General features: G+C 40.5%; 1 protein-coding gene across 1 annotated transcript in view; it reads right to left on the bottom strand.

Annotated features, from left to right (window-relative positions):
* TUBGCP3 (tubulin gamma complex component 3) overlaps nucleotides 1-15265 on the bottom strand; it is a 74858-nt gene that overhangs the window by 52687 nt on the left and 6906 nt on the right. Inside the window, exons 2-7 of the mRNA XM_063102200.1 lie at nucleotides 14281-14388; nucleotides 11009-11076; nucleotides 6246-6323; nucleotides 5278-5495; nucleotides 2825-2997; nucleotides 317-435 (exon numbers count right to left, since the gene is read on the bottom strand). Of these exons, the coding sequence (XP_062958270.1) occupies nucleotides 317-435; nucleotides 2825-2997; nucleotides 5278-5495; nucleotides 6246-6323; nucleotides 11009-11076; nucleotides 14281-14388 (764 nt within the window). The remainder of the gene's footprint in view (nucleotides 1-316; nucleotides 436-2824; nucleotides 2998-5277; nucleotides 5496-6245; nucleotides 6324-11008; nucleotides 11077-14280; nucleotides 14389-15265) is intronic.

Below are 15265 nucleotides of genomic sequence, written 5' to 3'. Positions count from 1 at the left end.
GAGGCCAGGCCAGTCCACTGTCCCTCAGGTACCTCTGACTTCACTGTAGCAGGATTCAGAAATCAGCTAAATGGGGTAGCCACATCAACCAATGCAAGGAAAGGAGGCACGTACATATCACGAAGAGCCCCCATAACAAAACTTCACGAGCCACCAACTCAACGGGAAACCACAAAGCAGAATTTAATAGTTCAACTTGATTGGAACACACAACTTTGTAAAACCCCCATACTGCCTTACACACTAACAGCTCACTTCCTGGACTCGACTACCTTTTCTATTTGAACATTTTAAACTAGATTTTATGTCACTGTACCTTTCCTTCCACTTTATAACAATTTTCGGTGTTGCTCATTTTGATGTTTCTGCCATCTATGCCCTGGAAGACGTACAAAATGTCTCTTACAAGAGCTGCTTCTGTAACTTCCACAGTACCTGAAAAATAAGTTTTAAAAGAGAGTAATTACTAAATAACACATTTTTAAGATGAAATAAATTTTATGACACCATTAGCTTTAGATTATATATTTGCCAACAGGACAAAATTTACAACTCAACAAACAAGCTTAAGGTGAAAAACAGAGTACAGGTTACAAAGAAACAAGGACTTTCTGAAAAGAATATGGAGATCATACAATCTCTTATCCAACAGTCTTCTTAAAAGATAAGGCTGTAGGGCCGGCCCCGTGGCGCACTCGGGAGAGTGTGGCGCTTGGGAGCGCAGCGGCGCTCCCACCGCGGGTTTGGATCCTATATAGGAATGGCCGGTGCACTCACTGGCTGAGCGCGGTGCAGATAACACCACGCCAAGGGTTGCGATCCCCTTACTGGTCACAAAAAGACAAAAAAAAAGATAAGGCTGTATGCGGGAACTTTATATAGAATTCAGGTAGCAGCATAATCAATCACAAAGGGCTGGATTATTTAATAGTGGTGTTTGGAAAAACTGGTTTACTATACAAGTATACTAACCTAGGTTGCTCCCTACCACCACATAATAAGGACTTAATAGTCAAGAAACAGTGCTCATGGTTTCCATAATTCCTTTGGACAAAAGCTAAGTCAGAATTTAGGCCAAAATAAGGAACAGGAGGCAATGCCCAGAAATCCAAGATGTGAGTGGGGCAGAGAGAAACCTGGAGCAGACAGCTGGGGATGAGCATTTGCAGAACTGACCCACGCCAGCATGTGCAGGAGCAGAGGACAGCTGTATATGTCGGTGCCAGGCAGAATGTTCTATAAATGTCAGTTAGATGAAGTTCTCAGCAGTACTGTTTGAATCTTACATATAATTATTGACTGTTTTTGTCTACTTATTCTATCAACAACTTAGGGAGGGAACCTGAAATATCCAACTACGAGGGTACTTCAAAATGTTCATGGAAAAATTAATTCTATTTTTCCACAAATGCTTTGAGGTACTCCCATATAATCACGGGTTTGTTTGTTTTTCCTTCCAGTTCTGTCAGTTTTACTCTTTGCATTTTGAAGCTCTCTGCTGGTAGGTTAATACAGGTTTGAGATTATCATGTCTTCCAAAAGAACTGACCCTTCATTGCTATGACTCATCCCTCCACCCCTGGTACCACTGCAGTCTGCTATGATATTAACGCAGCCACAGCATCTTTACGGTTAGGGTTTATAAGGCGTATGTTTTTCCACCCATTTACTTTCAACCTATATGTGTCCTTATATTTAAAATGTATCTCTCATAAGCAACACATGATTGTCTGAATAGAATTTTTTTTAAAAAAACTCTTTTAAACTGTTGTTTATACATCTAATGTAAATACTAACACATCTGGGTTTAAAGTTACAGACTGCCGCATGTTTTCTATTTGTCCCACTGTTTTCTTCCTTTGTACTTCCTCTCCTGATTCTTTTGGATTAATCAAGTATATTTTTGAAGTCCACTTTATCTCTTAGCTTTGTACAGAATACACTGTTTTGAAAGCACTGGCTACGGATAAGGAGTCACAGCACATAAAAAAAGTAAGCACAGAACAATGCTCTGACCCAGTCTAGAGCTGGCTTGCAAAGATGTCACCCACAACAGTCTGGCTGTTGTGGACAGACAGAGAGGCAGGTACGTGCAAGCTACACACAGTGACAGACAGTGTTGTGCAGATGCTGGAGATGGCTGCAGAGGGTTACGGGCTCCAGGATGTCCTCACAGTTCTAAAAGATACTCCTCATCTTTGCATTCTACACAAGGACAAGTAACATCTAGAGCAATTTCAAAGTCAACAGATTATGAACCTACAGTAAAACCAATTCTTCTATTTTCAGGACCCTTGTGTTTCAAGCATTGCCATTTGTTGTGTTCTCAAGAAAGAAATGCAAACTTCCTTTTGGAATCCGGCATGCCTTTAAAATTTTCAACAAGGTAATCATTTCACTATCTAGTAAATATTCAATAAGTTTCTTCAGTGTTACAGTGCCCTGCTAAGCGCTGGAACCTTGAACATGACAGACGCAGCCCCTCCACAGAAGTCAGGCTGTGGTGGAAGAAGGTGACCTTTACTAGGGGGCTTGACCCAGCCTTAGAGGCTTTCCCGGGAAGGCAGACAGAATAAAGCCAGAGAAAGGGAACAGGACGAGGGAGAGCAGAGCAGAGAGGTACAGAGCGAGGAGACAACAGGGACAGAGAGCCAAAGAGCAGATGGCACCGGGAACTAAAGATCAGTGTGACACGAGGTGAAAAGACAGACCCCATAAGGGGTTGCAGGTGTTAAGTGGGATCGTTGATCAGTATTTTAAAATAAGGGAAGGATGAATTCTAATAGTTCAAAGAAAAGCTATGTTAAAACAGATCCTCACTCACCACCTGTGTCTCCTTCTCTCCTTGACCTTGTCGCATTGCGAGAAAAGGTGTTTGGGATACCCTTTGAGGTAGTGGTTTGTGAAGAAGGCTGATTTGCAGTGAGAGTCCATGCAAGACGTGGCCCCAACTGCTGTCGAAGGCAGTCTCCTACTCCTGGAGCTTGATGAGACTGTCTAAAAGAAGAAAGCAATGTTTATTATCTCCAAATAACCCAGCTATTCACAGAAATGTTTCTTATGTTAGCATACTGAATTACGTGAATTTACAAATCTGAGACAGGTGACACCATGACTTTACCATAACCAAATATATCAACAGCAATCAGTCTCAAGTCCCTTGGAACTGTCCAGGGCTCCTTGGTATCCTCAGCCCAGCATCTGCACCTAACACAGCAGAACTGCCAACTGCCGCACTGCTTCCTCCCTACACGTCAAAAACTACTTGACCTTTCTTTACACACACGACCCGCCGATAACCACTCTGATGCTCTCTGCTGATTTTAACTTCTAACTGCACACCTCTCCCTCGCCAGCTTGACTGACCGGGGACGGCATTTACGGCACCCACCCCCTTGCCTGTCCTCACTCACCTCCCACCCCGAAGATACTCTGACAGTGCTCACTGTGAAAAAGAATACTGTAACTTTCAATTAATTTCAAAAACATACAAACGCATAAAACCCAAGGCAAATGCACATTCGAAGTCAAGATAGTTCTCTGGTAATTTTGAGAACAGGTTAGAGCTGCCTTTTGAAAATCTAATAATCGGATAGCTGATTTCTAATAATACGTGCTTTGTCAACTGAAACAAAAATATCACCTCCTGGGACTGCAAAACACAAAAACAAGAACCTCAACTACACTGTTAATTTCAGGTGCCAGAGCTCTGATTTAGTACTGGTGCAATATTGGTGGACCTACAATGCACCCATAAAGTAAAAGAGAAGAGAGGAAAACTGCTGGAAAGTCCTTATTTTACTCTATTTTCAATGGGAAGAAAGTCAATAACAACATTTACTGAAACTATATCTTTGAGCATAATTCTAAATTTAAGAGAATGATTCTAAAAGACCATTTCCCTTCAAAGTTCCCTATACAGCTTTTTAGTATCATGACAATAATTATTACAAATTCTCAAATTCTAAAGAAAAAATGAGAATGTCAGTTTACTCTTTTAGCCAGAATATGAGTTTTAGATCAAAGTTGTCAAGCACTGTTTTTAAATGCTTTACATTTCTTTTTATAGAACACTAAACCCCACTGATAACCCATGTGTATGGTACACACATTCTATTTTCTAATACCTTGAACTTAATTTTCTAACTCCCAGAATGATTTATAACTCTATTATGCTCATGTGGAAATCATCATTTATTTGATGCCAAATCCTTGGTCACTGTTGTTATGGAAAAATATCACTTCATGATAATCTGCTTTAATGCAATTCCCAGGTATCAACTACAGCAAAAAGCAAAACTACCCGCTTATCTAAACAGAGAAATGTGTATTTAACCAAAAAATCCAGAGCTCTAAAGTCCCATTAATGACACTGGCACCTACTTTATTCTCAACCATAAATTCCATATTCCCTTAAAACATAATTACATTTGACAGCATGTTACACTACAAAGGAAGTAACATCTTCACTGTGCATTCCCACATTTCATCATCTTAATTCACATGAACTAAGATGTCATAATCCTTAGTTTGAAGATCTCGGCACTTGAAGATTCTCAACCTTATTTTCTTTTTCTTATTAATTTTTTTAAAGGATCCGATGAGGAAAACATACATTAATGAAGTGGCCAATACTGACTGAAAGATAAAATCTAAGAATATAGTCAGCCCTCCGTATCCACGGGTTCAACCAAATGTGGATTGTAAATGTTCAAAACAAATAAATAAAATTTAAAACATCAATAAAAAATAATTAAAATAAAATACAGCATTACAACTATTTCCATAGCATTTACACTGTATCAAGTATTACAAGTAATCCAGAGATGATTTAAAGTTTAGGGAGGATGTGCACAGGTTAGACGTAGACACCAGTGTACATCAGGGACTTGGGCAACCCTGGATTTTGGCATCCACAGGGGGACCTGGAACCAATCCCCTTGGATACGGCCAGAGAAACGCAGATGGGTTACCTCCAGACAAAAGGCTCTATGCATCCTGCTTTCAACTGGGCCCTTTGCTCATGTGCATTTCCCATGACAGGTGAAGAGCTGGCCAAAACTCTTTAGAGCCACCTCTGACTAAACAGTGGAAAGAATCCTAGTGTCACACAGGAATGAGGAAGAGTAACCCCTGAGACACAGCATGTCGGACACAGTGCCCGGCACATACGAGGCACTGACCATACTGTCAGTGTACACCGAATGCCTGGTTAGAAGCCCAAGGATGCTTCTGTTGCTACCATGTAAGAATCTGTGCGTGCCAGCGTGGTGTTACCCCGAAAGGAGAGTCTGTGGTGTTGGGGCTGGGCCGTTGAGGGCATACACGCTTATGCTGCTGATGCCGCTGCTGCCCAGACTGCCGGAGGCCTGCACTGACTGGCTGCTTCGATCCTGGTAGTTCAGCGGGAGAGTCTGAGGCCTGGCGTAGTAGTAGGGAGTGGAATGGGCATCTCTTGGCAATGCCTGAGCAAATAAAGTAGCATAACTAGAAACCTGGAAACAAATAAAAATGGATAAGGAATACAGAGACGTGAAACTACACAAGTCTCACCAAATCTACAGATTATATACATTCAGATTTTCCTTCTATTGCTGTAATTAGATTTGAATTCCATACTTATTAAACAATAAATTAGTTTGGCATTATTACAAAATAAGAGAAGCTCATTGCTCAGACTAAGGCCTTAGAGATAAACATAACTCTTTGATTCACATTCTTCGACTTATTGTCACTCAAACATCTGCCGTGAAATACTCTATTAGACTAGACTCTTTGTAAAACAGAGCAGCCAAATCGCTCTTTCAAACACTGTCCAGGACAAAAACTTAAACTGAGGGACAACACAAAGTCTCACTGGCATTACAGTAATGCATTTTCATAATGATAATTTAAAGCGCGAGAAACTCTTAAAGGACCTTCTAGTTCATAAAGAATTACCCATCTGTGCTTACATTAGTAACTTTTCAAAGTAAACGTTTTGGAAACTGACAATTTATCTCTACTTAATCACACATCGTCAAATCTGAATAATACAACAATGACAAACATCTTAGGGAAACTGCATACCAACTAAAATTACCCTTCAAAAAAGAAAAAAAAATCTCTTGACCTTCCAAGACTAGACAAGCATTTTCTCTTCTCATATGATCATCTTAGCTGCAGAAACCGATTCCTGTCAAAACTTGCTACTACTGTCCCAACAAAGGACACTAAAACTAAGCTGCTCACACAGAGCTGCTCACCTTGCTTGGCTGCTTGCGTGGGTCTTCACTAAGGCTCAGCAAGAGGTAGAGTATTGACCATTTATTTTTCAAAACTCCCTGTTTAGAAAGAAAGTTCATATTAAAAGAAGATTATTTTGTGCTACTCTCCAGTTTTATTTTCCTCTCCTCTAAATTATACTTATTTCCAAAATAGAAATGCATTTTAAAATTCACATGTTAACTGTGTTCGTTTCAAGCACTGTAAAAAGCACCATCCATCAGAAAGCTGGAAATAATGTTCTTAAGTGATCATTACCCTTGGGTCCTTCAGCCTCTGTAGATTAACTCCAAAGTCCCTAATAAAAACAAGTTTTTTTAACTGCCTTATTCCTGAATAACAGTATTGTACCCCTGAAATAATTCTTATAACTTCCCAAACACAGTAATTATAAGACAAATGTCATCATAAAATATGGAAAAGTTTTTTTCCTTTGTCAATGTCTTATTTAGGTCACAAAACAGAGTATTTTAAAACGAAGAATTTTAAAGTGCAAGAGTTAGTCTTGACATCATGTATGCCTAAACTCAAGATGTGGTTCTGAAGCACTTAGTTGTCAGGATAACCAACCCCTAGGTTTCTATGTAAGGGTTGTGATGCAGATTTCATTAAATTCCAATTGTTTATCCCAACAGCCTGGTTCAAAAGCACAGCAGCAGACAGACCGCAGTGTGCTTTAATACCAGATCTACCCAGCGCTCTATCCACGCAGCCTTACCACCAGTGCACAGGCTGGTGCACGTAAATACCTTTATTTACAAAGCAAATTATGAGATGGCTGTTTACATTTTGCAAATTTTTCATTATACAAAACATTCCCTGAAACTTTCTTTAAAGAGTAAGCTCATCCCAGGTATTTAAATTATTGTCTAAGTTTAAAAATTGATTTACAGACTTTTTCAGAAACTCATCAATTCCCCAGCTGGGCAACAAGGACAAGGAGGAGGCCCAGGCCCGATGTGGTCTCAGACCCATGAACGGCAGACGCGGCAGGACAAGTGGGACAAGCGGGACAAGCGGGACAAGCAGGACAAGTGGGACAAGCAGGACAAGCAGGACAAGTGGGACAAGCAGGACAAGCAACACTGCGCAGCTCATGGCAGGACTCCTGGTGGGGCTCGAGTCTCAGCAGGATGGGCTGTGCAAAGGCCAGGAAGGGAGCTGTGTATGGACCAATCTGGCTGAAGCAAGGAGTCAGAACAGAAGCTAAAAACAGAAGAAAGGGAGCTAGACACTGTACCAAGAAACTTGGACTTTAAACTGAAAACAGCAGGAAGCCTTTGAAGGATTTCCTGTGGGCAGTGACAACATCATTCCAGTAACAATGGACAAAACAAGACACAGAGAGCACCAAGGGCAACTGCGGTCATTTGAAGGGGGGAAATATGAGGGGCTGAAGTGCATTCAGTGAGCCGAATAGATGCCAATCACGTAGCCCTGGTGACCACTTAGGAGCAGCATAGAGCCTCCCAGGCTCAGTCTCACGCAGCACAGGACCAAGGCACAGGACCAAGGCGTCCACCTCAGTCAGCCCACCTCCAGTGACGCTCTCTCTACCAGCTCCCATGTCTCTTCCGTGTGAGCAAGGAGTCAGTTAGTAACAGCAGCTGCCACTTAAAGATGGCCTACAGGGTCTAAGCACGTTACATACGTATCTCCTGTCATCATCACATAATCCGATGACAGGACTTATTTTCTTTATTCTATAAATAAGAGAAACAAAGACAATCAGACCTAAATAACCTACCCAAATCACCAAGCTGTCTGCCAGGACTCAAACCAAGGTCTGCCTGATTCCGTGGGACAAAAGAGAGGCTTACTTGAGAGGGGTAATCAATCAGACTCAGGGAGTCAAGACAACAGCCAGGTTTCCAGCTTGGGGCAATAGATGAACAGTATATCATTCTCCGTAAGAGAGAACACAGAGAAAAAGCAGGTTGTGTGGGTGTGGATACGAATGGATGTCCAGCTATGCAGTAAGAAGAAAAACAAAACACGCTCCTTTCAGTTCTCAAGATGCCAAGTTGTAAGACCCCGTGGGAGCTTCCTAAGGAACCCAGACGACCAGCAGGTGCAGAGAAAGACGGCAGGAAAGTCCAACCTGTGCAATAAGGAGGTACTGGATTAAACAGCTCGGTTCTGATTTTAGAAGAGATGTTTATGGGGTGAAGAGTGGAGAAAGCTCCAAAACCAAGCAAAATTGTGCACAAAAAATTAGCAAGCAACGTATCTCAAGGGGGAGGCACCACTTTTTATATGATCAGTCTGCTGAAGAGTGTTTAATGGAGGCTTAAATGTGTGCCGAGGAGGGGCAGGAACAGGGAAATGAGAGGGTGGCACAGCCAAGGAGCACCTTCAGCAAGGTGCCACCGCTGCTCCTAGGCCTGAGGTAGCAGGGCTGGAGATGGCATCCCCAGAGCCCAGGGAGGGAACAACACAGGGAGGGCCTGTCCGCAGGACCTGCGGGCACCACTGAGCCACTGCCACACTGCTGCCTGGCCGTGGGGAAGTCAACAGCCCCACTTCGTTCCTGCTACTTGCAGTCTCATGCTGTGTGCGAGCCCGTCCATGTGAGCCCGGGGCGCAGCACATACCCATCAGCCCTCCGGAGCACAGAGCAGGGCAGAAAGTGCAGAAGACAGAGCTGGGGGAGCAAACAGAACCACCACAGCAGCTCTGCCAGCACAGGTGCTCTAACCTTTCTAACTCACCTCAGACCCGCTACCTTAGATTCTGAAAACCAGACCCTCAATTCACATATAAAACTTTTTAAAAAGTGCATAAACTGGATTTTAAATGTAGAAACACATATTAGGACACAAGACCTATAGAACATCTGAAGAGCGCCCAGCACACGCGGCGCTCCCAATGTTGCCACCCACCACTCACCTTCCCTCATCACTCCAGCCCCCATCTCATCAGTCCCAGCTGCACTCTCAGAGTTTCTTTGTTGGCCACACCTCAGGGTCCAGTTCATGAATACCAGGGCACCTTCCCTAACACCTCCATATCCTACCTGGACCCTCCCTCCGCTCCCTGACTCCTTCCTCTAGGTGTGAAAGCAACAACAGCAAACAGTAAACTGCACCTTCCACCTCCCACCCCATGGCACACACAGCACAGCACGCAGGACAAAAGGACACAATAATATCGACTACCTTTGCACTTCTGAGAAACTAGATATTTTTAGCAAAAAGATGGAATGGTTACCAATCTGTATCTATTTTTCTACTTTGTTTAGTTACTAAAGTGTTATATTATTGTTTCCTAATATTTTTCATTGTGCTTCAGCCATGCAATGAAAAAAAAAAAACCAACCAGGTTAGTTTTCTGGCCCAGCTCTAGGAAGCCAGCCACTTTTAAAACACTGATGTTTAAGAATTAACATATAGAGTTCCAAAAAAAATTTTGGAGAACAACCATTTTAAATTACAAAGTTTCTAAATATGTTCTCACCCAATGGCCAATATTAACAGACACAACAGCTTTTATTCAATGAAATTCTCCCTTTTGAGATCTTGGTAAAGCTAAGCATCAAGAAATGTGATATCCAATAAGCAAATCTTTGTAACACTCAAGGTATAGAAAAGGTTGTCTTTAAAAATGAATAAAGATTTAAGAAAAGCAATGATATAGCAGTCTGAAATGATTTGCCTAGAAACGGATGTACAAAAAAGGGTTCCTATTTCTTACTTTGTAAATATTATCAAAAAAGGAAAAACATACTTAAAACAGTGGATCCAAGTAAATCAAATTGAATTAAGGAGTCGAAATGGTCAGTAAATAAATTTAAGCTCATTTTAAGGGCACAATATACAAACAGAGCAGAAGACTTGGAAAATATGAGTTTAATTACTAGCAGCATTAGGCCCAACTCAGTGATTTTTATTGTTGTAATACTTGTTGAGCAACGCACTAAACCTCTCTGGATTCACTTTCTTCTCTACAAAAGGAGGGAGAAAGCTGAATGAACTAAGTTCCTAGTTCCTAAGTTCACAGTCAGAAATCACAAAAATCTCACCCTATGATCCAATTAATTTGTCAGCATACAAGCTGGCCACAAGTCTTTTATAGAAATACCAGGTTAGCAAAACCATTCATTTTCAAGGATCAACATCCAATAGCAAAGCATTCAAAATCAATGTTTTTTAGTTTTTCACTATAGTAGTACAAATTAGGACCCAACAAACAGCATACTGGTGAGACAAGCACTTGCTGTACATGTGGACAAGTCAAGGCTTCTGCTACGCAACTAAGACAACTGTGCTACAAATGTACCAATGTCTCATCACTTTCCAATGTATCTTCCTTCATCTTTATAAGCAATGTAGCATTAAACCCAACTAAAACTTACAGCTAATATTGACGCTCTTAAAAAAGCAAGCACGGCCTACAATTAAAAGCAATCACGAGGCTGGCCAGGCAGCTCGTCTGACTAGAGAACAGTCTACAACAGCAACGTCACGAGTTCAGATCCCCATGCTGGCCGACCGCCGGCCGCGCCCCTACCTCCCACCCTTGTCTCTCTCCTCCCCGCCTTCCCCAAAACTGCACCACAACAACATCCTAGAATGTAAAATAAATAAATGGTTTAAAAATTTAAAAAAATAAAAATAAAAAATAAGAGCAACTACCAATTACAGAAAAATTTAACGTGACACCACAAAAGATGTTCAGATGTTCCCAGGCCACTGTAACATCGTCACTAACCAGTGGAATGACTTTCAGAACACATGCTCCATACCTGTGAATGAAGCTTTCTGTGGAGCTCTGAAAATAAAGCAGCATCTGCTTCTCTTCTTTGTCGAATAACTGAAAAGTTAGAAAAGAAAATAATCATGTTAATCACATACACCAAAATTCATTTTCATGATGCTATTTCATCTATAACAACAGACAACTCTGAAATGCTAAAAAGAATCCGGAACTTAAGAGCAAAAAGAACCAGACAACGAGTGACCTTTTAGCTGTATGTGTCTGGTCAATTCGCTTAACCTCTCATTTCTATAAAACATGGAAAATACCAGGCTGGGATCAAAGAGTTTATGTGAAAATTAGGTAACGTGATAGAAATGTTAGGATCGTTTAGATCTGTCTACAAATAATAAACAGTGAGGGGAAGCATCATCAGTTTAGTTAAAAATGGCAGCCAGAGGGATGAAAAGTAAAAATATATGTGGAATCATGGGTTCAAAGTGCAATAAAGTAAACATTCATAACAGTTTGACTTAAAAACTACACATTCCAAAGATTTTTGTTAAGATACACAGCAACTTTTCATCTTGTTTTAGTATAAAATGTAATAGTAAATAATTGTTTCAAAATAAATATCAAAAATAGATTATCAGTTTTCATCCACGAACTCATTTTTTTCATAAATGTCTTTCAATGCTCCAGCTACCCTCACAAATTATCTGAAAGCAGCTGTAACAAACGAGAAGTTCATTCCATGTTCTGTTCCACAAAGAAGGAGAAGCTACAGATCATATTCGGGTTCTGAGGGAAGAGACCCACGTGCTCAGTTTGCAACACTGCACACACCGTCTGTGCACAGGTGCCTCTCAAAGAAATGGCCACACCTACTAGAAAAGGTATCACTTTTAAAAGCTAACTCATAGCTTCACTACTCTCCAATGAATCTTTGTGTTTATTCCATTTTAGTAGTATGACTTTATTAAAATCTCATCATGCAATCCATTTAGGCTTACATGTTCTAATTCACTTGTAAAAAGAAAACGACTGATTTTATAGCCAACACTTTTTCATTTCGTCAGCTAGGAAAGGACTCTGACATCACATACTAATCACATACCAGAGATTACATGTCCTAATCATAACTGTACTTTCAACTCTTCTTATATAGAAAGTAAAGCTATCTCTAAAATGTATTATATGAAGTGTATACAACAAAATTAATACATTTACAATTAAATATAATTTATTTTTAAAATATATATAAATGTACTCCAAAGAAATACAACCAATAAATTAAGTGATGTTCTTTGCAGAAAATGAAATTGACAATAATTCATAGATGTAATATAATTACGGGACAACAATAGTAAATAAAGAATAAAAATGCAAACAATATTTACAAATACATGTAAGTGATGTTTTATCTACTAAATTACTAAGCAAAGCAAAACAAATCTTGAATTACTATGTATACCACTTGCCAGTGTGAAAATTAAAGAACCAGGAGGCGTTAAGTTTTGTCACAAATGATCACCTTTGCTATTTCTTTCAATATAAAACACACTAGCATTTTATATTTGAAATCAGCCATATAAAATGGAAAATTAACTTTTTTGTGTTATTCCAGAGGGCTGAGCTACCATAACCCAACTAACATAATATACAAACTTAATCAAAATTCAAATGTCGAAGAAGTCATGAAATATGACAGCTCAACAGTGGCCATCACATGAGAGGACCTTAGGCACCCTGGAGGCACCGAGGAAAGCCAGTGGACACCTGCTGGGAACACCGCAGAAGAGGTCACTGAGTCCACAGAGAACAGCCTAAGTCTCAAACACAGAGACACACACAGGAAACACAAACTGTACATAGCTCCAGTTTCTTCTTAAAAAAAAAATTCCAAGACTTCCTTGAATACCCACTGCAACAATGCAGCTCCAGTTCTATAATTCTGAGTTTAAACATGTTTTAATTTTAGCTATTACTTATACATGTAATAAGCTCACCATGAGGCGATGAAATGTAAATTCACAGAGGGAATCATCTGCTAACATAGTACCTAATAGTTGGGGTTCTCAGTAATCATTTAAAATGCAAAATGGTTTAGGGTTCAAGAGAAGAGTACAGTGTTCTTACACTCAGTTTTATAGACATGAAATGAAAAAAACTTTAATAGGTTAATAGCAGGTTAAATATTTATCCCTCTACCTTAAATAACTCAAGCACACCGAGTAACACCAAAGCTCTGAATGTATCAGCAGACGGAACATTTCAGATTCATATGTTTAGGACTAACCAAGTCCTAAACAAGCAAAGTCAACTAAGGCCAGGCCCAATTCCCCACAAGCACACCCCCGACTCCATCACCAGCTGACTCACATCTAGCCTAGCTAAGCCACTCTGAAACATGGCATGCATCTGGACCACTGGCCAGACACAGTTCACAATGCAACAGCTAGGGGTGGGACACTATGCCATAAAGAATGGATTTCCTAGAAGGTATTGTTACCAGTTTACCAAAACCCACAGACACAAGGCTGAAGTCCAGCTAATTTGGGCAATTTAATAGCTAGGCCCCAGCGGGGAGAATGTACCTATCATGGCAGGCCTCTTCTCCAGTCCAACAGTAAACATCCACCTGGAGCTTGTCTCAGACAGCCCAGAGAACTGTGAGGACTGGAGATGTGACTACCAGGGAGAAGCACCCTTCCCCCAGGATAACAGCAACTCTTATACGGGGCTGCCTCCTGCTCTAAGCCAAGCTACCCTTCAGACCTTCCAGAGGTGAAGAGGGGCAGCAGAGCCTGCTGCACACAACCAGGTAGCACTCTGACAAACCAGTGCTAACAAATGAAACACTTCCCTCTCTAAGGCACCAACACTGAAGAAGACTTTAAATACCATCTCAAAATTAAAATGATCACATAAGTTCTAAAGTACTATAAGTTTGGATGGTAACAATGAATAGAAATAATATTTGATTCACTAAGAGTTTTTTGCTGCCAAGATGATGTCCTATGTTATCTGGTCAAAAGGCGTATAATATTAAATACTGCAAATCATATAAGAAGCAGAAAGTGATTATAAGCCCTTTTATCTTCCTCACACTCTAAAACCAAACTTCATTATTATAATAGTATTCAAAACAAATATCTTTCACTATGTTAAAATTGAGCTGTCCTTATTTTTAGTAGTACCTGTAATTAAAATGTTCTTCGGAACTATATACATACATTTAAACATATATACACAAACACACATTCTTAAGCTTTAACAAGTTAAAAAAGCCAACACACATCATTTAAGAAAAATACATACGTTCTTTTTTGATTTTTTCAGCTACTAGAAATTCATCTCTTTCAACAGTTGGGGCAAAGTTGCTGCCAATAACTCGCACGACATACTGGAACTGCTGGGCTACATCAGCTGAAAGGTAAATAAAAGGACGCAAATTATTACCAATCAGGTTAAGTTTTGATCAGATGAAGCTTCCAGTTCCAAGGTTTTAACTGAGGACAGAAAGGTTACTAAAAAATCAAAACAGAAAGAAAAAAAGAAAGAAGAGTTCTATAAGAAAGACACAGCAATAGGCCAGAGAGTATGAAAAATCCTCAAAGACAGAAAACAAATTGGATTTACAATCATGAAAAAAACGTAGTAGGAAAAGTCACAGCCCAAAACATGAAACATGAGAAGTAGGCCTGATCAAGAGAGCCTCTGAGAAGCTCCTAAGTTAACAAACACAAAAAGCCAGAAGTGGGACATAGAACTAAAGTAGACAATTAATTTGTATTTGCACTTCTCGATAATGACGGCTTAAACACATGTTTTCCTCTACTCCAAAAATACCATTAAATTGAGAATAAAGGAGTTGGGGTTTTTTAAATTTTGTTTTGTTTTTAAATAAGGCATAAACCTACAAGGGCAAAGTAAACACAGCAGAAACAGTGCCAGAGAGAAGGTGACGAGATGCAAAAAGCCAGGAAGCAGGTGGAGGACTGTTCAACCTGAAAGCTCAATGTCTGCTAGGCTGGGAATGGGGGAGGGGAGGGGGGACCCGGGGAGGCTCAGGAAAGGAAGGAACTGGATACTCCCAAGACGCAGACGCAAGCAGGTCCAAAGGAAGCCTGGCTGGATGTCTGGATGGAAGACTGTTGGTCCTCTCCCCACTCCCACACCACCAGAAAATCAAAGAGGGTGTGGGTGGAACACCAGGGCAGCAAAGAGCAGTAAGTAAAAGGACAGACTGAACTCGAGGACCCCAACCCTCCTTCCCAGAACACTGGGAGTCAAACTTCCTCTG

The sequence above is a fragment of the Cynocephalus volans genome, chromosome 7 (assembly GCF_027409185.1).
Source record: "Cynocephalus volans isolate mCynVol1 chromosome 7, mCynVol1.pri, whole genome shotgun sequence".
Lineage (NCBI taxonomy): Eukaryota > Metazoa > Chordata > Mammalia > Dermoptera > Cynocephalidae > Cynocephalus > Cynocephalus volans.
This window is presented reverse-complemented; position numbering and strand designations above follow the sequence as displayed.